We start from the raw sequence: 24,683 nt of genomic DNA, 5'->3' as shown, positions 1-24,683 counted from the left end.
CCATGTTAGCAAGGCTCCCACTGCCCCTGCATGCCTGGGGATCAGCAGAGTAGGTCCAAGCACATACTGTAACACTGGGGACAGTTTTGAACAGAAAAGACAAATGGGCTATCCTTGATTTAGGATGTAAGCAAATCAGGTTTAAGCAGGGTTAATTTCAGATCAGCTCCACTCTAGCCAGAGGTTTTCTGTTTCTCCCACAGGAAAGAACTAAGAATAATCAATAGAAGCCAAGAAGCTAGGGTTCAGCTGGATGCCGGCATCATGTCACCAGGTTTCTTGACAAGAAACTCACCACTCCTCCTCTCTCATAATGTGGATCCCACTCGGGTACATTTAAAATGAGTCACTCTAGTCTCACAGTGGGGCAAACAGTAAATTTATATTTCAGAACGAGTATGAACCTAAACCTTGTGACATTCAGATCATACCCGGCATAAGAAAACATGCTAGTATCTAAGGCATACTAAGAGAAGTTCTCAGGCATGTTGTAAAAGGCTACCCAGTCCTTTACACTGGAAGTCAGTAGAAAATCCTCAAAGACAGATGATAGGCCCCTGCCTGGGAGGGGCTGGAGATTCCTTGATAACATGTAGATTTGTTCATTAAAGGGCAGGGTAAGTATACAAAAGAGCTACATAAACATATTTGTTCTAGTGTAACAATAAAACCTTCATCAAAGTAAAAGGAGATACAAGAAGAGGAGGACCACAGAGGGCTAAGCACAGACTCAATCCTTCACAGAACAAAGAGCACCAAAAGACCAAGGGATTCAAACTATACATGGCATGTATGTCCAATATCTCACATCACTGAAAATACTAAAGACAGCCATAACCAGAGGTTATCAAAGTAACTAAGTTGAAGTGCCCAGCTACCATTACTGAACATTTTGACTAAAGAGTCTGTAGAAGAATCCTGATCGAAAGGGAGAATACACAGAACAGAATTTCAAATTCTGATGCAATCCAGATTTTCTGGAGCCATAGAAGCTAGAGGAACCCCTGAAACTACTGCACTGACATAATCTTTCAACCTTAAATCTTAATCTAAAAATATCCCTTGAAGTCTTCATTAAACCAAACAATGTTGTTGTTAGGTGCCGTCCAGTTGGTTCAGACTCACAGTGACCCTATGTACAACAGAACAAAACACTGCCCAGTCCTGCACCATCCTCACAATCATTGCTATGTTTGAGCCCATTGTTGCAGGCATGGTGTCAATCCATCTCATTGAGGGTCTTCCTCTTTTTCGCTGATGCTTCCCGTACCAAGCATGATGTCCTTCTCCAGGGACTGGTCCCTCCTGATAACATGTCCAAAGTATGTGAGATGAAGTCTTGACATTCTCACTTCTAAGAAGCATTCTGGTTATACTTCTTCTAAAACAGATTCGTTCATTCTTCTGGCCAAAACCAGACCAAACCCGTTGCCATCAAGTCAATTCTGACTCATAGCAGCCCTACAGGATAGAGTAGAACTGCCTCACAGGGTTTCCAAGGAATGGCTGGTGGATTCAAACTGCCAACCTTCTGGTTAGCAGCCTAGCTTCAGGGCTCCATTCTTCTGGCAGTCCGTGGTATATTCAATATTCTTTGCCAACACCATAATCCAAGGCATCAATTCTCCTTTGGTCTTCCTTATTCATCGTCCAGCTTTTGCATGCATATGAGGCAATTGAAAATACCATGGCTTGGGTCAGGTGCACCTTAGTCCTCAAAGTGACATATTTGTTTTTTAACTCGTTAAAGAGGTACTTTGCAGCAGATTTGCTCAATGTAATACTTCTTTTGATTTCTTGACTGCTGCTTCCATGGGTGTTGACTGTGGATCTAAGTAAAGTGAAATCCTTGATAAGGTCAATATTTTCTCTGTTTATTATGATGTTGATTATTGATCCAGTTGTGAAGACTTTTGTTTTCTTTATGTTGAGGGTGTAATCCATACCAAACAAGTTTAGCTTCATTAGTTAAGGATGTCTGTGTTGACCATGGTGCTTTTTTAAAGAACTACCTGTGTGATACAAATTGACAACTGCAACTCAAAAGGTTAGAGAAGACACTTAGGAGGAAGTGAATTCATGTTAATGGTGGACGAATAACCTGGAAAAGGAGGGTGAGAATGTTTGCATAACTTAAAGAATGTAATCAATGTCAGTGAATTGTACATGTAGAAATTGTTGACCTGGTATGTTTTGCTGTGTACATTTTCAACAACAACTACAAATTATTTCTTTAAAAAAAGAGACACATAAAAGCAATACCAACCAACCAGTGCATAAACCTTATTTGCACCTCAATTCAAGTAAACATAAAGATAAATTATAAAACAATAAAAGTAAAAATAATAAGGAAATGAATGCAACAATAACGAATTATAATGTAACACATATTCAAAATTATTACTACAGTTAGGTAAAAGGCTCTAACTAGGAGTATATAGGAGCCCTGATGGCACAGTGGTTAAGAGCTTGGCTGCAAACCAAAAAGTGGGTAGTTAGAATCCACCAACCACTCCTTGGATCCTACAAGGTCACTGTGAGTTGAAATCCACTGAATGGGAACAGACTTTTTTGGTTTTATATACATCTGTGCAAATGGGTATAAAGACTTACCCACCCTTATTAGTTTCAAACTATGGGAAGTTATAAAAATCTCTAGTTTATTATGGCTCACTCTTTATTCTCAACACACAGAAGTCTGGCTGCTGACAGTGAGCTATGCAGCTCTGACCCAGTACTCCTGGGTGCAAATTTGTACTTCAATGCTCTGGAAACACAGCAGTGCCTGTCTTAGCAATCATGATTTTCACATGTCATAAAGATGATGCATTTAAAAAAAAACTTCAGAATTATTAATTTAATTGAAAATTAAAGTCTCAATATAGTTCATAAAGAGTAAATGAGGGGGAGGCAGGGCCAAGATGGCAGAGTAGTCAGACACTTTCTGTGGTCCCTCTTACAACAAAGACCCACAGAAACAAGTGAATTGATTATATGACAGTCTAGGAGCCCTGAACATCAAAGACAAAGTTGAGTTGGACTGAGTGGCAGGGGGAGGGAGAAGCAGTGAGAAAATGCCAGACCTGATCTAGAAGGCACCAGCACCATACAGGCTGGATCGGCTGGCGCACACAGGCTGAAGCAAGCAGTAGCACTCGGGACATGTTTTCCATACTGAGAGAAACCAAGTGGCAGAGAGTGTCTGCAAGCCTGGAGAACCAGGGGAAAGCAGCACTGAATCTGCAAAAGTACAAGTGTCTAACCTACAGAGTGGGATCAAAAACAACCTTCCCTACTCTGGGAAGTATCTCTCTCCCATTTACCTGCTCTGCTCTGGTCCCAGGTCAGCTTCAGCAATTGCTGTGTCCCATGGGCCAGAATTGGGACCCGTTGCCCACTCAAGCCATTCCCCCCAGCTTTGGAGAGGGAACAAATTAACCAACAGGAAAAATAATCTGCCAGCTCCCCTAAGCCAGGAATGAAGCGCAGGCACAGCACTTTCCCTAGACACAGGCATAAGGGGTCCATGGACTTTGAACACCTTTTACCCCTGCATAGACCTGTGCAGGCCCATCAACAGCATAGGCCCTCATTAGCAAAGTACGACAGGGTATAAACCTGCAGGCTGTTTTCAACTGCAACAGCTAAAAGGGAGAGGCAGATTTGTGACAACTGACAACGCCCTGCCCATTAAGCAGCATCCTTACCTACCCACAACAGGGGCCTGAAGACCGGTGGCTCCACCCACTCCACCTAGCCACCTGTGAAAGGGGTTCGAGAATAAGTGGTGCCTCCCAGTCCTTACAACCAACAACATTGGGTGCCCAAAGTCTGGCTATAAAATCCACCAACCTACATGCTCTAGGGAACAGTGACACACCTTCTACCTCAAGCATTCAGGGGCAGCTGTCAGCCCCCTACCTTGCTCAGCACATAACCCCCTACTGCAGCCAGCTAATTGTGCCTATTCCAATCACCCCTATGTAGCTCTACTTGTCTAGGACTGTAGGTGGAACCCTGCACCATGCACTTGGTGACTGACGACCTGGGAACCTAAGCTGAATCCACACAAGTAAACGGACTCCTGGGCTCGAATGCCTAGTAACAGCTCTAACCACCTGGTGACAGAACATGAGAGCTTCAAAGATGCCAATAATCAAAATAGCTCATAAAACCAGCCTATCTGGGTACATCAAAACAAAACAAAAAGTTAGGACACAGTAAGCAAAATAAATAAATAACTTATTGATGGCTCAGAGACAACAGTTAATATCAAATCACATAAAGAGGTAGACCATGATGGCTTCAGAAAGTGACCCAAACAAAGAACCAAGAAACCTCCCAGAGAAAGAGAAATTCCTGGAGTTACCAGAGGTAGAATTCAAAAGATTAATATGCAGAGCTTTTCAAGAGATAAGGAAGGACATCTGGCAAAATGCAGAACAAGTCAAGGAACACACAGACAAAGCAACAGAGGAACTTATGAAGGTTATACAAGAACATAATGACAAATTTAAGAGGCTGCAAGAATCCATACGGAGACAGCAAACAAAATTCAAACGATTAACAATAAAATTTCAGAATTAGGCAACTCGATAGCAAGTCATAGGAGAAGAATCAAGGAAATGAAAGTAAGAATTAGTGAGACTGAAGATAAAGCAATTGATACCAACTTACTTGAGGCAATGGAAGGCAGAATTAGTGAGACTGAAGATAAAGCACTTGAGACCAACTTAACTGAGAAAATAACCTAAAAAAATGAGGAAACCCTAAGAATTATGTGGAATTCTATCAAGAGGAATAACCTACAAGTGATTGGAGTACCAGAATGGAGGGGGATAACAAAAAATGCAGAGAACTGTTGAAAATTTGTTGGCAGAAAATTTCCCTGACATCATGAAAGACAAGAAGATATCTATCCAAGAAGCTCGTCAAACCCCACACAGGGTAGAATCCAAAAGAAAGTCACTAAGATATATCATAATCAAGCTTGCCAAAACCAAAGACAACAAGACAATTTTAAGAGTGGCTACGGATAAATGAAAATGAGAGTCAATAAGTCTAAACTCTGACTACCGAGCAGAAACCACGAAGGAACAAAGGCAATGAGATGACACGTATATAAAGCCTCAAAGGAAAAAATTGTCAACCAAGAATTATATATCCAGCAAACCTGTCCCTCAAATATGATGGCAAAATTAGGGCATTTCAAGATAAAAAGAAGTTAAGGGAATTTCTAAATACCAAACAAATATTATAAGAAATACTAAAGGGAGTCCCCAGTTAGAAAAACAATAACATCAGATGACAGCCCAAGAGCCCAAGACTAAAAAACAGGACAGAACGACCAGATATCAACCCAGACAAAGAAGTCACAAAAATAAATCAAAGCTAAAACATGAAAAATTGGGAAACAGAGAAGTCAATATGTAACAGACAACAACATTAAAACAAAAAAGAGGGACAAACTAAAGTAGTCATAGAACTTTCATATGCAAAGAAAGTCAAGGCGATATAAAGAAATAAAAGACTGGTTTAAACTTAGAAAAATAGAGGTAAATATTAAGGTAACCACAAAGGAAACTAACAATTCTACACATCAAAATAAAAATAAGTAAAACATAAAGACACAGCAAATACAAAATCAACAACAATGACGAAAAAATACATAAAGAAAAACGACTCACACAGAAAATTAAGCGAAACAAAGAAACTGTCAACGGCGCAAAGAAAAAAATACACCAAAATGACAGCACTAAGCTCATAAAAAAATACCTATCATTAATTGCACAGAATGTAAATGGACGAAATACACCAACAAAGACACAGAGAGTGGCAGAATGGGCAAAATAACACAACCTGGCTATATGTCACCTACAAGAGACACACCTTAGACTCAAAGACACAAACAAACTAAAACTCAAAGGATGGAAAAATATATCAACCAAACAACAATTAAAAAAGAGCAGGAGTGGTCATAACAATCTCTGATAAAAAAGATTTTAAAGCAAAATCTACCACAAAGGACAAGGAAGGGCACTATATAATGATTCAAGGGTCGATACACCAGAGGACGTACCCATAACAAATATTTATACACTCAACAACAGGGCTCCAAAATACATAGAACAAATTCTAACAGCATTGAAACGAGGAACAGACAGCTCCACAATAAAACTAGTAGACTTCAAGACATCACTTTTAGTGAGAAATAGAACAGCCAGAGAGAAGCTCCATAAAGACACGCAAGATCTAATTGCCATAATCAAGCAACATGATCTCACAGACATATACAGAACACTCCATCCAATAGCAGCTAACTATACTTTTTTTCTCTAACACACATGGAACGTTCAACAGAACAGACCACTTATTAGGCCACAAAGCAAGCCTTAACACAATCCAAAACATCGAAATATTACAAAGCATCTTTTCTGATCATAAAGCCATAAAAGCAGAAATCAATAACAGAAAAAGGAAAGCAAATTGAATACATGGGAACTGAACAACACCTTACTCAAAAACTACTGGCTTATAGAAGAAATCAGGGGTAAATAAAGAAATTCACAGAACCAAATGATGATGAAAACATATCCTACGAGAACCTTTGGGACAAAGCAAAAGCAGTGCACAGAGGTCAATTTATAGCAACAATGCTTGCATCCGAAAAGAAAGGGCCAAAATCACAACATTAACCCTACAATACAAACAAATAGAAAGAGAACAGCCAAAAAAGCCCACGGGCACAAGAAGAAAGGAAATAATAAGAATTAGAGTAGAAATAAGTGAAATACAGAATGGAAAAACAATTGAAAGAGTTAACAAGACCAAAGGCTGGTTCCTTCAAAAGATTAACAAAATCAATAAACCACTGGCCAAACTGACAAAAGAAAAACAGGAGAGGAAGCAAATAACCCGAATGAGAAAAGAGATGGGCAATGGCACCACAGACCCAAGTGAAATTAAAAGAATCATAACAGAATACTATGAAAAACTGTACTCTAACAAATTTGAAAATCTAGAGGAAAAGGACAAATTTCTAGAAACAAGCTACCTACGTAAACTAACACAAACAGAAATAGAAAAACCGAATAAACCTATAAAAAAGGAGACTGAAAAGGTAATTAAAAAACTCCAAACAAACAAAAAAGCCCTGGCCGTGACAGCTTCACTGGAGAATTCTACTAAACTTTCAGAGAAAAGTTAACACCACCACTACTAAAGGTATTTCAGAGCATTGAAAAGGATGGAATACTCCCGAAATCATTTGATGAAGCCAGAATAACCCTGATACCAAAATCAGGTAAAGACACCACAAAAAAAGAAAATTATAAACCAATATCCCTAAAGAACGTAGACATAAAACCTTCAACAAAATTCTAGCCAATAGAATTCAACAACATATCAAAAAAATAATTCACCATGACCAACTGAGTTTCATACCAGGTACAGAAGGAAGGTTCAACATTAGAAAAACAATCAATGTAATCTATCACATAAATATTACAAAAGATAAGAACCACATAGTCTCATCAATTGATGCAGAAAAGGCATTTGACAAAGTCCAACACCCATTCATGATAAAAACTCTCAGCAAAATAGGAATAGAAAGGAAATTTCTCAACATATCAAAGAGCATTTATACAATGCCAACAGACAAATCATCCTAAATGGACAGAGTGTGAAAGCATTCCCCTTGAGAGCAGGAACCAGACAAAGATGTCCTTTATCACTACTCTTATTCAGCATTGTGCTGGAGGTCCAAGCCAGAGTAATACAGCAAGAGAAAGAAATAAAGGGCATCTAAATTGTACGGAAGAAATAAAAGTATCTCTATTTGCAGGTGCTATGATCTTATACACAGAAAACCCCAAAGAATCCACAAGAAAACTGCTGGAACTAATAGAAGGTTTTAGCAAAGTGTCAGGATACATGATAAACACACAAAAATCAGTTGGACTTTGAAGAGGAAATCACCAAATCAATACCATTCATGACAGCCCCCAAGAAGATAAAATCATCAGGAATAAATCTAACCAGAGATGTAAAAGACCTATATGAAGAAAAATCAAGACGCTACTGCAAGAAACCAAAAGAGGCCCATATAAGTGGAAAAACAAACCTTCCTCACACATAGGAAGACTCAACATTGTGAAAATGTTAATTCTATCCAAAGCAATCTACAGATACGATGCAATCTCGATCCAAATTCCAACATTTTTTAATGAGATGGAGAAACAAGTCAACAACTTCATATGGAAAGGGAAGAGGTCTCGGATAAGTAAAACATTACTGAAGCAGAACAAAGTTGGAGGCCTCACACTACCTGATTTTAGAACCTATTATACCATGATGGCAGTCAAAACAGCCTAATACTTGTACAACAACACATACATAGACCAATGGAACAGAATTGAGAATCCAGATGTAAATTCATCCACCTAAGAGCAGCTGATATTTGATAAAGGCCCAAAAGTTGTTAAATGGGGAAAAGACAATCTCTTTAACAAATGGTGCTGGCGTAACTGGAAATTTACGTGCAAAAAAATGAAACAAGACCCATACTTCATACCATGCACAAAAATCTAACCCAAAATGGATACAAGACCTAAATATAAAATCTAAATGATAAAGATTATGGAAGAAAAATTGGGGACAATGCTAGGAGCCCTAATACATGGCATAAACAGAATACAACTCATAACTAACAATGCACAAACACCAGAAGAGAAATGAGATAACTGGGAGCACCTAAAAATCAAACACTTACGCTCATCAAAAAACTTCACCAAAAGAGTAAAAAGACAATTATAGACTGGGAAAAAAATTTTGGCTACAAAATACCTGATCAGGGTCTCATCTCTAAAATCTACAGGATACCACAAAACCTCAACAACAAAAAGACAAATAACCCAATTAAAAAATGGGCAAATGATACGAACAGACACTTCACCAAAGAAAACATTCAGGCGGCTAGTTGGAGAGGTTGTGGAGAGGCTGGAACACTTATACACTGCTACTGGGAATGTAAAACAGTACAACCACTTTTGAAATCGATTTGGTGCTTCCTTAAAAAAGCTAGAAATAGAACTACCATAGGATCCAGCAATCCCACTCCTTGGAATATATCCTATATATAAGAGCCTTAACATGAACAGATATAAGCATACCCATGTTCACTGCAGCACTGTTTACAATAGCAAAGAGTTGGAAGGAAGCAAGGTGCCCATCAACAGATGAATGGATAAATTATGGTATATTTACACAATGATAAAGAACAACGGTGAATCTGTGAAACATCTCATAGCATGGAGGAATCTGGAAGGCATTATGCTGAGTGAAATTACTCAGTCACAAAAGGACAAATATTATATGAGACCTATAAGTACTCAAGAAATAGTTTAAACACAGAAGAAAATATTCTTCGATGGTTATGAGGGTGGGGAGGAAGGGAGAGGGGTATTCACTAACCAGATAGTAGACAAGAACTATTTAAGGTAAAGGGAAAGACAACACACGATACGGGAAAGGTCAACACAACTGGACTAAACCAAAAGCAAAGAATTTTCCTGAATACAACCGAACTCTTCAAAGGCCAGAGAAGCAGGGGCAGGGGTCTGGAGACCATAGTTTCAGGGGACACCTAGGTCAATGGTCATAACAAAATATATTAAGATAACATTCCGCATCCCATCTTGGTGAGTTGCGTCTGGTGTCTTAAAAGCTAGCGAGCAGCCATCTAAGATGCATCAATTGGTCTCAACCCACCTGGAGCAAAGGAGAATAAAGAACACCAAAGGTTCAAGGTAATTAAGAGTCCAGGAGACAGAAAGTACCACATAAACCAGAGACTATATCGGCCTGAGACCAGAAGAACTAGATGGTGCCCAGCTACAACTGATGACTGCCCTGACAGGGAACACAACAGAGAACCCCTGATGGAGCAGGAGAACAGTGGGATGCAGACCTCAAATTCTCGTAAAAAGACCAGACTTAATGATCTGACTGAGACTAGAAGGACCCCGAAGGTCACAGTACTCAGACCTTCTGTTAGCCCAAGACTGGAACCATTCCCAAAGCCAACTCTTCAGATAGGGATTGGACTGGACTATAAGAGAGAAAATGATACTGGTGAGGAGTGAGCTTCTTGGCTCAAGTAGACACATGAGACTATGTGGGCAACTCCTGTTGGAGGAGAGATGAGAAGGCAGAGAGGGACAGGAGATGGCTGAATGGACACAGGGTGGAGAGAAGTGTGCTGTCTCATTAGATGGAGAGCAACTAGGAGTACCTAGCAAGGTATATATAAGTTTTTATATGAGAGACTGACTTGATGTGTAAACTTTCACAATAAAAATAAATAAATAAATAAAGCTTGTGAGCGGTCATCTAAGATACTCCACTGGTCTCACCCCTTCAGGAGCAAAAGAGAATGAAGACGATCAAAGACACAAGGGAAAGATTAGTCCAAAAGACTAATGGGCCACAATGACCACAGCCTCTACCAGACTGAGTCCAGCACAACTAGATGAAGTCCTGCTACCACCATTGACTGCTCTGACAGGGATCACAACAGAAGGTCCTGGACAGAGCTGGAGAAAAATGTAGAACAAAATTGTAACTCACAAAAAAAGACCAGACTTACTGGCCTGGCAGAGACTGGAAAACCCCCGAGAGTATGGCCCCTGGACATGCTTTTAGTTCAGTACAAAGTCACTCCTGAGGTTCACCCTTCAGCCAAAGATTAGACAGGCCCATAAAACAAAGATGGACTAAAGGGGCACACCAGCCCAGGGGCAAGGACTGAAAGGCAGGAGTAGAAGGGAAAACCGGCAATAGGAAACCCAAGGTCAAGGAGGGAAAATATTGACATGTCGTGGGGTTGGTAACCAATGCCACAAAATAATACGTGTACTAATTATTTAACGAGAACCTAGTTTATTCTGTAAACCTTCATCTAAAGTACAATAACAACAAAAAAAAATAAGGCTAAATAAATAAATGTTGGAGAGGTTGTGGAGAGCCTGGAATACTTATACACTGCTAGTGGGAATGCAAAATAATACAACCACTTTGAAAACTGCTTTGGTGCCCCCTTAAAAAGCTAAAAATAGAAGTACCATAAGGGACAGAGTAGCAGGGGCAGAGGTCTGGGGACCATGGTTTCGGGGGACATCTAGGTCAACTGGCATAACAAAGTGTATTAAGAAAATGTTCTGCATCTCACTTTGGTGAGTGGCGCCTGGGGTCTTAAAAGCTTAGCGAGCAGCCATCTAAGATGCATCAATTGGTCCCAACCCACCTAGAGCAAAGGAAAATGAAGAACGCCAAAGACACAAGGAAAATGTTAGCCCAAAAGTTAAAAGGGCCACATAAACCAGAGACTCCATCAGCCTGAGACCCGAATAACTATATGGTACCTTGCTGCCACCAATGACCAACCTGACAGGGAACACAAGACAGAATCCCTGACGGAGCTGGAGAAAAGTGGGGTGCAGAACTGAAATTCTAGTAAAAAGGCCGGATTTAATGGTCTGACTGCGGCTAGAGGAACCCCAGAAGACATGGCCCCCGGGTTCTTTGTTAACTCAGAACTAAAACCATTCTTGAAGCTAACTGTTGAAACAAAGATTAGACTGGACTATAAAACATAAAATAATCCTTGTGAAGAGTGTGCTTCTTAGTTCAAGTAGATACAGGAGACTAAATGGGCAGCTCCTCTTCAGAGGCGGAATGAGAAGGGTGCAACTAGGGTTACATATGTGTATAAATTTTTGAGTTAGAAATTAACTTGAGCTGTAAACTTTCACCTATACATTAAAAAAAAAAAAGAGTGAGGTAAGTATATACAAAACAATAATCATTCTTGTTTCATAGATTTTTTAGTTGTATACTTCTAAGAAACACATTTCAGTTCAGCTTTATTTCACTTTCACCAATCTTAATTGTCCACTCATTAGCTCTTCATCATTCCTGTTTCACTCCCGGGGCCAGTTATTAGCAAGTCACTTAACCACAGTTAACCAATAACCAGGATACATAAAAAGCAATATCCCAAAATGAAACACATAAAAAGTCCACTGTGAAAATTAATCTAACGGCATCACCCATTTCTTTTTTTCAAGCAGCTACCACTTAATGGCCTGTGATATACAGGCTGCACATAATTATAGGAATTTAAGATATAATACAAAACACAAACTGAACTGCATTTTGGTTAACTGGATACAGAAATAATTTCAACTCTCTGAAGTTACCCAACTGCAGCTGAACTGCAGAGCTGGAAAATAATTGGATATGTGTATAAATCTTGAAACCAGCTCCCAACTATAATCATTTTTTAAAACACTCAATATAGGCTCAGCATTTTATCATTTTCAAATATCTTCACAGATAAGATCTATCCTGCTCTTCAAACCCAGCTCAGCTAAAGGCAGAGCAGGTGTTGTGCCCTTATTTCAGAGATGAAGAGAGAGAACCAGAGATGCTAAGTGATTTGATCAAGGTCACATGTGGAGAGCGTGCATATACTTGAAAATAATTTTCAGAAGCATAAGAAGAGCTCTAGAAGAGTGCTGCACACAATTCTTGGAAGAAATCTGACCAGGTAGTGAGACTGCACTCATAGGCCACACGTGGAAATCAATTCCACTCCTTCACACAGAGGACGGGCAATAAATAGTGATCGTGCCACCTTAATACAAGAATCTAAATACAGTTTCGTAGGTGTCACCAAGACAGTATAGAACAAGTCGCATTAATGCAGCACAGAAAAGAAAACTCAGAGCTAGCCCAAAAGAGACAAATTTAACAGGGGAAATGAGAGAATACGTCAGGAACGTAATGTTCAGTTGTAGAAAATTCTATGAGCCTGTGATACAAAATAGTGATTCTCAGATAAGTCATATTTCTAAAACATACGGGACAATAAAACCAGTTGGCTAATGCTGCATTCTCCTGAATGAAAATGTGAAAAGAAAATAAAAATGGAAGTTACCTCTTATCGGCCAGTTGCAAGGCTTAGTTCCAGTATCCTTCCGAGAGTGAGCTCGCTGAGGCTTCACAGCAGCGCTAGGAGATGCATATTACTCTCACCCCGACAGAAAGAAGAGGCCACGGAGGCCCAGAGGATGTGAGCAGTCTACCAAGGTCACACGTTTACTGGTGTGCGCAGCCAGGATCCCAGCCAGGCTGTCTGGCTCCTGACTCTTTAGCACCTATTGACACTATCATTTCATAAAAGAAGTGATGTTTTAGCACAAAAACCAGGCAGGAAGTCTTAGAATGAGAACTGATCTTTGAAAAAAGCTCACAATTTTCCCGCTTTTGAGCAGGTTTTGACCATGTCATTACAGGCCTCCCCTGGCCTGCAGAGCCGTAGTTGGTAAGCATGATGATGGAGCATTTGGACAAGGAAAACCTAAAGATGAGGCTGAAAGAATATCAGGTAGGACACTATCAATCACCTCATTAGAAAGAGAACAACCAACGAATCAGTCTTCATGTTGAAGAGATCTCCAAGCTCAACCAGACCAAACCTCTTATGACTATAATCGCCTTGTCAGGTTCCGCCTAAACCGATCAGCCACAAAAACTCACTATTCATGGCTCAGCTCCTAGCAACTTTGTACAGTTACCCTATTCTTCCCCAACCCCTTCCTCAGTTGTTTCTACCCTTCCTCCTTGGTGGAGCAAGGTTCCAGAACCTTCCTATCCTCATTGCTCTCCCTTGCACAGTCTACTTTGTGCTGTCTCTCTTAAAATGCAGAGATCAGAAGTAAATACTGTGTCTGGAGTGGAGGCAAACTGCACTGGTAGGACCTGACTACCACCTCCTTCAACATGAGCATTCTGCTTTCTTTAATGCAACCTAAGATTAGGCTGTTTTTTTTTTTTTGGACAGGGGGTGGTGTGTGTGTGTGTAGAGGGAGTGGGCATGAGGCAACATCATCACATTGCTGATTAATATAATATGATTCACATGCATGTAAGCAAAATCCACGATCCCTTTTTTATATACGCTGCTGCTCAATTTTATGACTTTAATTCCTCGCTGGTATCTTGGCTTTTGAAACCACAGAGGGTGATTTACATCTATTCCTACTACCACCCTATTAGATGCATCCACTGGTCAAGCCTGGTCAAGGGCATTTTCCATTTACCTCTGCAGAATGTTTACAGTCACCCCAGTTTTATGAGACCCATAACTTTCTCTTTCTGAACCTAAGTGCTCACATTCCATCTGAGTAATAGTTTGGGGCCAATATTAAACTTTCCAGTTTATAGTCAGAATTAACTCGATGGCAACTAGCAACACAGTGGATGGCACCTATCTTCTTTACTTTACCAGTCCTAGCTGCAGGTGTCTTCAAACGCCTCAGGTCAGAAAGGGTGGAATATATTTCCACATCCAGTCAAAAGGCTCATTCGACTTCACTTTCCTCGCCCACCTCACAGGCCTCCCCATCTAAGCTCTAACTTTGATTCTCCCACTGCCATAAGCAGTGTCACCTGTAGGCCAGACAGGTACGGGGAGAGGTGGGGGCACCACTGGGCTCCCTTGCTTAGCTGAGCTTTAAGTTTTATGGCACCATGCTGGCATATGAACCCCTATTTCCTAAAAAGAACTGCCAACCTATTAGGAGAGGGTGCTGTGTCTTTGAAAGCTGTGTGTTTACATGCCATACAGCAGTATCAAATAAGCTTCCCCAAAACAGAAAGGGATTCATTATGTTCAGGGAACAGCCAGCCAGCCACTGTGTCAGGAGTTAAAATGTACAGACACAAACCCAAGAGACCAGACAGAATGTGTGAAACAAGAACAGGACTCAACACAGTCGGTGGGTGGGTGGCTAGTGGCTCTCCAATCTCAACAATAAAATCTAACCTTCTTCTGGAGAGAATGAGCAATCCTATACTGCCATGACCAAAACAGGGTACCTTAAAGCAACCTGAAAGTAAAATCGGACTAAGCTTATTTCTTACAGGGCACACCCAGGGGTGCAAGAGGTCACCTGGGCCTCAATTCCCCTGTATGTAACCTAGAGCTTACACTATCTTAAGACCTCACAAGGAAGTTATTAAATACATAATAGATGTCAAAGCAATTCCTATATTGTACAGTTATATATATTAGATATCAATTGCATTACAATAAGTGATAATAAAAGAAATTATTTCACAACAAAAAAGGGATTTGCTCAACTAAATAGAGACAGGAGACAGGGTTTGGAGAGGTAACACTCCTTATGAAACTCCTTTCTCTTCAGAACCTGGAAACAGGGCTGCACACCTCATCAGTCCCGAACAGCCTCACTTATCCCAAAGCTGCGGCCCTAAGGGTGACGTGAGGGCATGGTACCTCGGCTGGGAAACATGCGAGGCTGACCAAAGAGGCCAGTTAGCACACTCAATAGCACATGTCCACAGAAGAAAACAACACCTTCTCCTTTTCTAAGAAAAACTCTTTTTTTTTTTTTTTTCAATTAGAATTTTTCCAAGAGATTTGAACTTATGGAAAAAAGCATACTTCAAATCACGAAGAAAAAACAAAACAGCCATAACAGGATAAGATTTAATAATTTTCTCCTGCTCTTATCAGAATGTGCTCTGAGCACTTTCAAAACTTAAAAAAAAGAACTGAAAGATACTGATGTGTCTTCTGAAATCATACTACCTGAAGAATCAATTAACACCATAAAAACTTATGGAATCGCCTCACCTCAGCCTAAAACTTACTACAAGGATTCTTCACTTAAATGATAACAGAGCGCTTCAGTATCCCAATATACTTCTTCTTTCTACTTCCTCCCAGAAAGTAGCCATACAGAAACAACAGTATAACCTCTAATGGAAGTTTTCTTCAGATTTTGATTTTTATAAGACTCAACATTTTTCTTTTCATCAGCTCTACTCTTATTCAAGCTGAAGACGGTTTAGCACAGTCAATTAGAACATTATCATCTAAGAACTCAAAGATTTCATGCAGCCCACAAATCACTCTTGCTTATTTTACAAATGGGCTCCATGTCATTCGCAAAGCAGACCCTACATTAAATAGCCATCAATAAAAACACAGCTTTAAAGCTATCTCTAAAATGGAATTTTTATTCCAAAGCCCTCCAGGCTAAAAGCACATTAACTGTGAACAAAAAACAAAGGGACCAGGTCAGGATGATCTGACCTGTTAGCAGACATCATTAAAGTAGATAATTTGAACCTTAAGATCAATTCCTATGTGAACTATGTGATATTTAGAGTGAGGTGTAAATTAAGGATCGGGGCGGGGGGGGGAAGGCATGGAGGCAAGATGAGAGGCACCAAATGTCAAGGTCACTGGTCCCAAAGCTCACAGGCTGGTAGGTGAAGGTTTGCAGTCTAACTGAGCTTTGGCTCACAGACAGGATGCTGACATAGCCAGAGGGCAGTGTGTCAGCCAGCTGATAAACACCAATGCTCCAAGTCAGCACCTGGAAAAATAATGGCCATTGGTTACGGGTTTCCATCTACTCACCGGCACACTTTGTTCTGGTTCTAAGAGCTGGGCCAGGAGATCCAGTGCCACCCTCACCAGGCCTGGTAAGCAGCACGCTAATCTCATATTCAGTATCCGGGTCAAGGTGCCCAATTTTATAGCTTGTAGAATCCACCGGCTGCCGGTCGCTCCAGCTTCCGCTGGCAGTGCAATACTCCACTTCTCTTGCAACGATGGGCCCGTCCCCATTGATGGAGTTGGCATTGAGTTGTATCCACAGGTAGGTTGCTCCCACTGAGGCCAGCTGAGGTGGGGCAATAGGAACAGGTGGTTCTACAACAGGAAACCAGAGAGCCATTTTCAGATACTGCTGTCCAGAGTTTTAAAAGAGCTAAACATACATCAATTATTAAAATATGCTAGATATTAAAATTTCAGGAATGAATTTATACAAATGATTTTGTTTAGGTTAAAAAGAAAAGGTATACTGATAAAGGGTTTTACTACTTTGAAAGTTATAAAATAAACCACGCTAGAAACCTAAGCTTGTTTAAGTAGGTGGTTAATAAAAAGTAATTTATTTTAGGATGTGTCCATTTTTCCCATTTTACACAGACACCAAGGTTTGTTTGTTTTCACTGAGCGTAACTTGTGGACGCTGTCTTCAGAGGCAGTGTTTAAGGTCTCGGAGGCCCGCACTGTCAAGATCTTCATTGAGAATGTCTTCAAGATCATCAGAGCCACCAGTTCTCCACATCACTAAATTCAGCTTCCTTGAATTTATATGGCAGCAACATTACGACTTTAAAAACACAGATAAAGTTTCAGTTTATCTAATCATAAACACATTCCCAGGATGACTCGTTTCCCAAAAAATATCCACAATGGACTCACTCAGCCGGAGGAGAACTGAGCAGCGTGGACCAAAAAAGTCCACCACTGCTGCTGTTCTGAGAACCTGAGTAATGCATCATTAAAGCAGCGAACAGAAAGGAAGCTCTGGAGCACAGCGCACACAATGCTCAGTTTGATAAAGCTCAGAAATCAATAGCAAGCACTCTTTCCAACCCAAGAAAGTTCCTTTCATTGTTTCAAACTCAAGTCTCTTTTTCTAGGTCACTGAGAAAGGAGAGATATACAAACTTACTATAAACAGTGTTTAGTTAGGAGCTAGCTGAATGGCTTCCCAGGCACCAGATAAAGACCTTCCAGATGCCAATGTCACTATGAATGGCACACCACACGTGCTACTAGGAAACAAGATCACTGTACGAAATGTCATCGTTCTCTCTCAATGAATCAACATCTCAGAAACACCTGAGATGTAGCAAATTTTTTTTTCAGGAATGTGTCCTTGGGTGGTGTGTGCCTTTTTGGTGTATTCCCGTTTCTGTTACTGGAAAATGCTGGCTTGCATGCTACAACTTCCGCCGTCCTCTTCCATGGCAGACAGCGCGCTGATAGCCATTATGTTTCCTGCTGAACAGGACCTGGCAGCAGCCAGCAGCATCTGAGGGCTGCACCTGAGATGATACCAGCTTTTTCCCCCGAGATCAGTAAATTAAGAAAACAGCAGCATCAGTTCCCTTGGTTGGGCTGGGTGTCACTGTTCTTTTTTTTTTTGTATCCAAAGGTCAATAAGTCACATCACCTTTTATTTGGGGAACTACAAATTTACTGTGAATTTACTAAGATATTGTTCTTATACTTCATAAACTAAAACTTTGTGCTGGCTCTTCATTTCTTTAAACAGTTCAGACTTAACTCACAGTGATTTAATATCAATTTGTTCATTAGGAGATTCCTTGAACCAAGATATGAAATGGACCTTTTATAGTACACCCTAAGGCATTAATGAAGCCAGGCTGAAAGAGCACTTAATTACCTTCAAGTCGCAAAGTTGGCAAGCGTTGTTGCACTGTCATTCAAAATACAACTCAGGGGTAAGGCCACAGAGCCCAGTGATCCCACCAATTCACCAATTCACTTAGACTGTTACTACTATCCTAAAAAGATGTGAATTTAAGGCTTTTTTTTTTGGTCTGCACAATATTTTCTCCATTAATTCCCCATAAGAAAAGAACCAAATACGTTAAATCAAATGAAAGATTCCACGAGAACCTAGAAACAGCCAAGAGAGAAGTCCCATAGGACTTCTGGGTTACAGAGGAATCAGCATATGCATAAGTCAATATTTAAGTTTTGGATAAATTTTTCCAAAGGGAGACAGGAAGGAAGGGAGGGAGGGATGACCTCAATCTATACAGAGTGATACAAAGCAATTAAAAACATTTCTTAATTCAAGGGAAAGTGAAAGGATATGACAGAGCTAATTCAAAACCAAGTCAATAAGGAAAGAACTTACACACATACACATAAATCTAACGGACACACACTAGATGTCCATGGGTGGCACAAACGGTTAGGCGCTCAACTATCAGTCAAAAGGTTGCTGGTTCAAACCCACTCAGAGGCACCTCTGAGGACAGGCCTGGCAATCTGCTTTCAAAAGGTTGCAGCCTGGAAAACCCTGCGGAGCAGTTCTCTGCACACATGGGGTTGCCATGAGTCAGAAACTAATGAGAACAATTGATATATACATTCAGATGCCTAACTTACACATCTGTATCAATACTTAGATATATGTATGTTTTATTTATATAGACATACACACACACGCACACACGCACACACACACACACACACACACACACAGGATTTCCGAGGCTGTAGATCTTTACGAAAGCAGACTGCCACATCTTTCTCCTGTGGAGAGCATGGCAGGTTCCAACCACTGACATTTTGGTTAGCAGCTGAGTGCTTAATCATTGCACCACATGGGCTCCATACATACATAAACCAAAACCAAATCTGTTGCCATTGAGTAGATTCTGACTCATAGCAACCCAACAGGTCACAGTAAACCATCCCATAGGGTTTCCAAGGTTGTACTCTTTTTGGAAAGGAGCCCTGGTGTGCGGTACTTGGCTGCTAACTGAAAGGTGCACGGTTTACTCACCAGGTGTTTCTGCAGCAGAAAGATGTGGCAGTCTGCTTCCGTAAAGATTACAGCCGTGGAAAACCTATGGGGCAGTTTGACTCTGTCCTGTAGGGTCACTACGAGTCAGAATCAACTCAGCAGCAACGGCTTAGCCTTTGCGGAAGCAGACTGCCACATCCCTCTCCTGCAAAGTGGCTGGTGGGTTCAAGGTGCCAACTCTTCAGTTAGCAGCTGAGCACTTAACCACTGCACTACCAAGGCTCCCACTACACACACACATACACACACAAACACACATGCACTGTGGAGACTATATGAACTATTTTTATATCCTTGGTTATAAGGGTGGTAAACCAAAAACTAACCAAACCCCGTGCCGTCGAGTCGATCCCGACTCATAGCGACCCTATAAGGGTGGTGGATATGAATAAAGATGAGAGTGGCAGTTTAACAACTAAATGACTTGGGTTTCATCTGGGGGGCTGGCATCAAATTACTGTGTGACCTTAAGAAAGTTATAAACCATGGACTTTAGTTGCTTCATTTGTAAAGCATTAAAAAAAACCTCCAAATATTACATGGCATATATAAAATCATTATTAAATTATATATAGGTGGCCTAAAAATGTCATTGTATCTTTTAAAGCAATTGTCTCAAGATAATACTGTATTAAACTGGGTTTTTGGGTTTAAACTTACAGTACCCAGCACATTATCTCATTCTCAAAAACAAAATCTATAGGAAAAATGACTATAAAATCACAAAGGGAGGAAAAGTCAAATTGTAGATTGGAGCCATAGCTGCATGGAAGTTGTCACTGGCTGTGGCAGTGCACGGAGATGGGAGAGGTGCCTGGACATTTTGTCACAATGAGTCAAGATGCCACTACACTGTTATAAACCTGCAAATCTGACTCATAGCCACCCTACAGGATAGAAAAATTTGGTGTATAAATGTGAATGAGAACCCATTCATTTTTCGCATGTATGCTTGTCCTGGTAGACCAGAAACTTCTGATTCACTTACGACACTCAACAAATGAACTCTTCTTAGAGAAGCTTCTAGATTTGTATCATACTGATCATGAGTGAAGGATGCTGTCTCTGTAACACGGACACTCACCGGAACAGGGAAGTATTACAGTGACTTTAAATCAGAAAAGGAAAAGCAATAACAAAGAACTAAGCCGAGAAAAAAATAAATATAATCCTAACAATAAACAACTCAGCTGTGGGGACACCTAGGCTGCTCTGCTGGGCTTGGTGGTGAAGCAGGGTCCACGTTCTTCACTGTGATGCCTCACTTCCAGAAAGTCATCAGCAGGGAGCTGTGCTACCATGTGTAGTTTTTAGTTTTGTTATAGATACTAAACCTAAATGCAGATTTTATCCAGACAGACTAGTTAAAGTTTAACAACTCCAAACATACGAGATTCCAGTGAGGTAAAACATATTATTCAAGTAGCTATTTGCTTTGTGCTTTCTTATACTGAATGTTAGTCATTGCCTCAGACTAATAATTCTTGAGGTAGACTCACTGAAAAATGTGTTCTCTCATAGGCCATGTGTGACTGACATTCACCTTAATGCTAATGGTCTTGCTTCACCACAGACGCAGGTGCCCAGACCACCTACGGATTTTATAACACAGCCTGTGTTCCCAGACAGTCTGGTTTAATAAAGGCCTGGCAGTGGGAGGGGGCTGGGGGCAGGCATTTACATTTCTTAAAACATGGCAAGGTAGTTGTGTGTGAATTTCCGAGTGAAGACCACTGACATAGAGGATCAGAGAGTAGGAACCACGCCCATCACCATCCTCAGCCCACCGTGCCCTAACATGTACTGGCTGCCTACTCTGGGCCCTGTTCTACGTACTGTATGCACACGTTTTTCATTGATTCTTGTCATAGCTCTGTAAGATAGGTAACACTACTATATCTGCTTTATAGATGAGGAGCACAGAGAACCTAAGCCACTGGTCCACGGCCACATATGGGGTTCTGGGACTTGGACCCAGGCAATCCTTAACACTCTTGCGTGGAGAAACTTGCTGATAGAATTGTAGTAATAGCCCATCCAGAACAGATGGATTTTACGTCCCATATTTAACAAATGGCAGGGAAAAAAATTAAAAGCGGCCATCATTCAGTTTTCCTGGGAAGATGTAGCAATCGCCTGTCACAAGTTGTCTAAAAGTGTCTCACAATACATCTAAAGTCAAATTATTCTGTCTGGGAGGAAAAACTGCCATAGCAGTTCAATACTATAAACTCCTCAGGCTACTAAAAAAAAAGGCATAAAATCAGCTAAAAGGAACTTATTTCTATTACTCCTCTGCTTTTTTTTTTTCTCTTTCCCTACCTTCTTGAAGGTAAATGACTCAAAGTTTCAGTCATGCAAAATATAGTTATAGAGCTAATTGCAGCATTATGAATGTTAACACAGTATTACCAGTACTGCTTGTGTAATATCACTGAACATTTTTATACTGGCACTGCTTCATTTTATTAACCACCCTGCTATCATAAACACTCTGGTGAATATTTGCATTTTAAGTGATTTTATATCAGTAAGAAATTTTCATACCTTAACAAAACTTATAGGTTGTAATCTCTGTATATAGAGTTGGTAGAACTTGCCAAGAGCACATTCGTTTCTTTGTGCACAACTAAACCAACATAAATAAAATACGCTTTTTCAAATATACTGCTCACGTGCAAAATTTGTACTTAAAATGTGATCCATCAATACAGCCTGTCACCAAACTGCTGTTCAGAAACAGACAAGAATAAGTCTGAGCTTTAAACAAATAATGAACTAAAAACTGTCTAAGGCATCTGTTTTAATAGACTATTTAAAACACATTGAATACCTTTAACTACCAGCTCTGCGTAGTTTGATATCCCAACGCCGCCTTCAGTGCGAATCATGCAGCGGTACCTTCCAGCATCTCGTTTTGTCGTATTCATGACACTAAAGGAAGCTATGAATCGCCGGGAGTTAGTCACCTTTACCTCCTTCAGGGGGGCATCTCGCACGTCAACGCCCTGCGTAAAAGGGGGGCGGGGGAGAACAGAAGAAACACTAAGATTCCCAGTAGAATATCACAGATGTTATTTTCGTGCAGACCTTGGTTCAATTGTTTATCACTTACGGGTTATCATTCCTTGAGAACACAGGCAAGGACACTGGGGGTCTGCCACGCTCAACACTTGAAGGATCAAACGAGGCAAACTTAAAGTGTGTGGAAACGCCTTGTTTTTTTTGCCCCTTCAAAGTATTAATTATGGGAAATTAGTGCAACAAGGGGAGGGAGAAAAGCATATGCAAAAATTCTTGATCTTGCTTCCAAACTATCAACATTTGGTCTTTTAATAACTTTCTCTTATTTTTATGCTTGGCTAGGAAACCAAATTAACTCATACCCTCCTCTGTTACTGACCTCGTTTTATATATAAACAAACAAGCAATTTATCAGAATAACATTTAAAACCTAAGTTAGGTATTAGAGCATTCCCTGTTGTATCAGGCCAGTCCTCACTAGGCCAGCTGAGGGCCTGGAAGACTAGGGCCAGGCTTTATGATGTTCCTGCTCGCTATATGAGACAAAGCAGAAGTAGATGCTTAATAAATACCAGTTGGTACTGAAATGTGACGACCGCGAAGTTTCTCTCTCCATCCCCTATTCCCAGGACCACGAAAAGCCAAGATCCACCGCCACCAGTTCCACCACTGGGACAGCTTCGTCTCTTACTACCCCCATAAATTAAGTAAGCTTTTGATTTATTACATGCACTTGAAAATCTATTCTATGCTTCCTATAGTTTAAAGCCCAAAAAGAAGGCTATAGGTATCAGTTCTGTATATACATATTTTAAATTATTAGGAGGGAAGAGGCTATCTTTAACATGTTATTTGTAAGTATTAAGCAGGAAAAAATAGACAAAGCCGTTAAGGCTAATGCATGCTGCCAAGCACACTGTCCATTTGTTTACTCACCCAGCAATCATTTTGGGGGCCCCAACCATGTGCTGTCTCTGTGTCAGGCACTCAGCTCACAGTCGTGAACAAAAGAAAAATGGCTTTGTGCCTATGGGGCTTCAGTCTAGTGGAAGTTTTGGCTTGGAATGAACATATTATACCAACGATGATCAGTGTTATGAACAAACAGCTTAGATGGCTAGCAGAAACCACAATGTGGGCCACTTTAAATATGGTGGCTGTGGGAAGCTAATCTGAGGAAGAGGCATATGAGCTCAGATCTGAAGGTAAGTAGGAGTTAACCAGGCAAACAAGCAGGGTAGGAGAGAAAGAGCATTTTAGTCAGAGGAAAACAACCCAGGAAGCTGAAGGTCTTAAATGAAGTTAAGGCAGTCAGTGGAACCGGCAAATGTAGGCAAATAGCCAGGCATTCAAAGACTTGCAAGCTGTATTAAAAAGTTTTTATCTATAGGTATCAAAAGGCTCTGCTACAAAACAGTAACTCTCACTCGTATTATTTAGTGATTTACATTGTGCAAAGTCCTTTAAAATCTTTTATCTGTGATATCTCATTGGCAGCGCATTCTAACGGGCACGGGTGTGGGAATTAGACTGAAGAGGCCTCCACACTTAACTTAGTCAATCAAAATTATTTTTCTTCTTAGACCCTCACTTTCCTATCTGTGTTGTTGTTAGTTGTCATTAAGTTGCTTCTAACTCATGGCGACCCCAAGAGGAGATAATGCACCTCAATGACAGCATCACGCTGTCATTGGGAGGAGTTAAAGAATATACACAAAGGCACCCACAAAGGCACCACGCATCCCCACCTGAGCCCCAGACTTACTAAGCAACAACTCAAGGAGAAGGGCAGGCAGACCAACAAGATGTCACCTTTAACACTGACAAAGCTGAGAGTGCAGGATATGGCTTTTGTCTGCAGTAACAATGTACTTCATAATAAAAAAAAAAAAAAAACATAATACCGAGCCCCAAATTAAACACACACACACCCAGTCACAGGCCGCACTAGAATACCACAAGGCCTCCCCATCTGTTAGGGTACACCATAAAACTCACAGGATGGAGAAACAGGGTTCCTACAGCAACTAGTTCCCCCAAAGAGGAAGGGGCTGGGCTGTGCACACCCAAAGCTTTCAGGAAGTGAGAGGGCAGTCAGGAGGGTTTCACTAGCAGAGTCCCTTCCACATGGAAGGAAATGTCAGA

The 24,683-nt window shown here is 40.6% G+C and overlaps 1 protein-coding gene across 3 annotated transcripts in view; it reads right to left on the bottom strand.

Moving 5' to 3' along the window:
* PTPRM (protein tyrosine phosphatase receptor type M) overlaps positions 1 to 24,683 on the bottom strand; it is a 943,724-nt gene that overhangs the window by 480,876 nt on the left and 438,165 nt on the right. For all 3 annotated transcript variants that reach the window (XM_064294704.1, XM_064294702.1, XM_064294703.1), the window contains exons 6-7: positions 22,348 to 22,522; positions 16,514 to 16,807 (exon numbers count right to left, since the gene is read on the bottom strand). In XM_064294704.1, the coding sequence (XP_064150774.1) occupies positions 16,514 to 16,807; positions 22,348 to 22,522 (469 nt within the window). The remainder of the gene's footprint in view (positions 1 to 16,513; positions 16,808 to 22,347; positions 22,523 to 24,683) is intronic.

This window comes from Loxodonta africana, chromosome 11, assembly GCF_030014295.1.
Source record: "Loxodonta africana isolate mLoxAfr1 chromosome 11, mLoxAfr1.hap2, whole genome shotgun sequence".
Taxonomy (NCBI): Eukaryota; Metazoa; Chordata; class Mammalia; order Proboscidea; family Elephantidae; genus Loxodonta; species Loxodonta africana.
The sequence above is the reverse complement of the archived record's forward strand: the minus strand, read 5'-3'. Positions and strand labels throughout refer to the sequence as shown.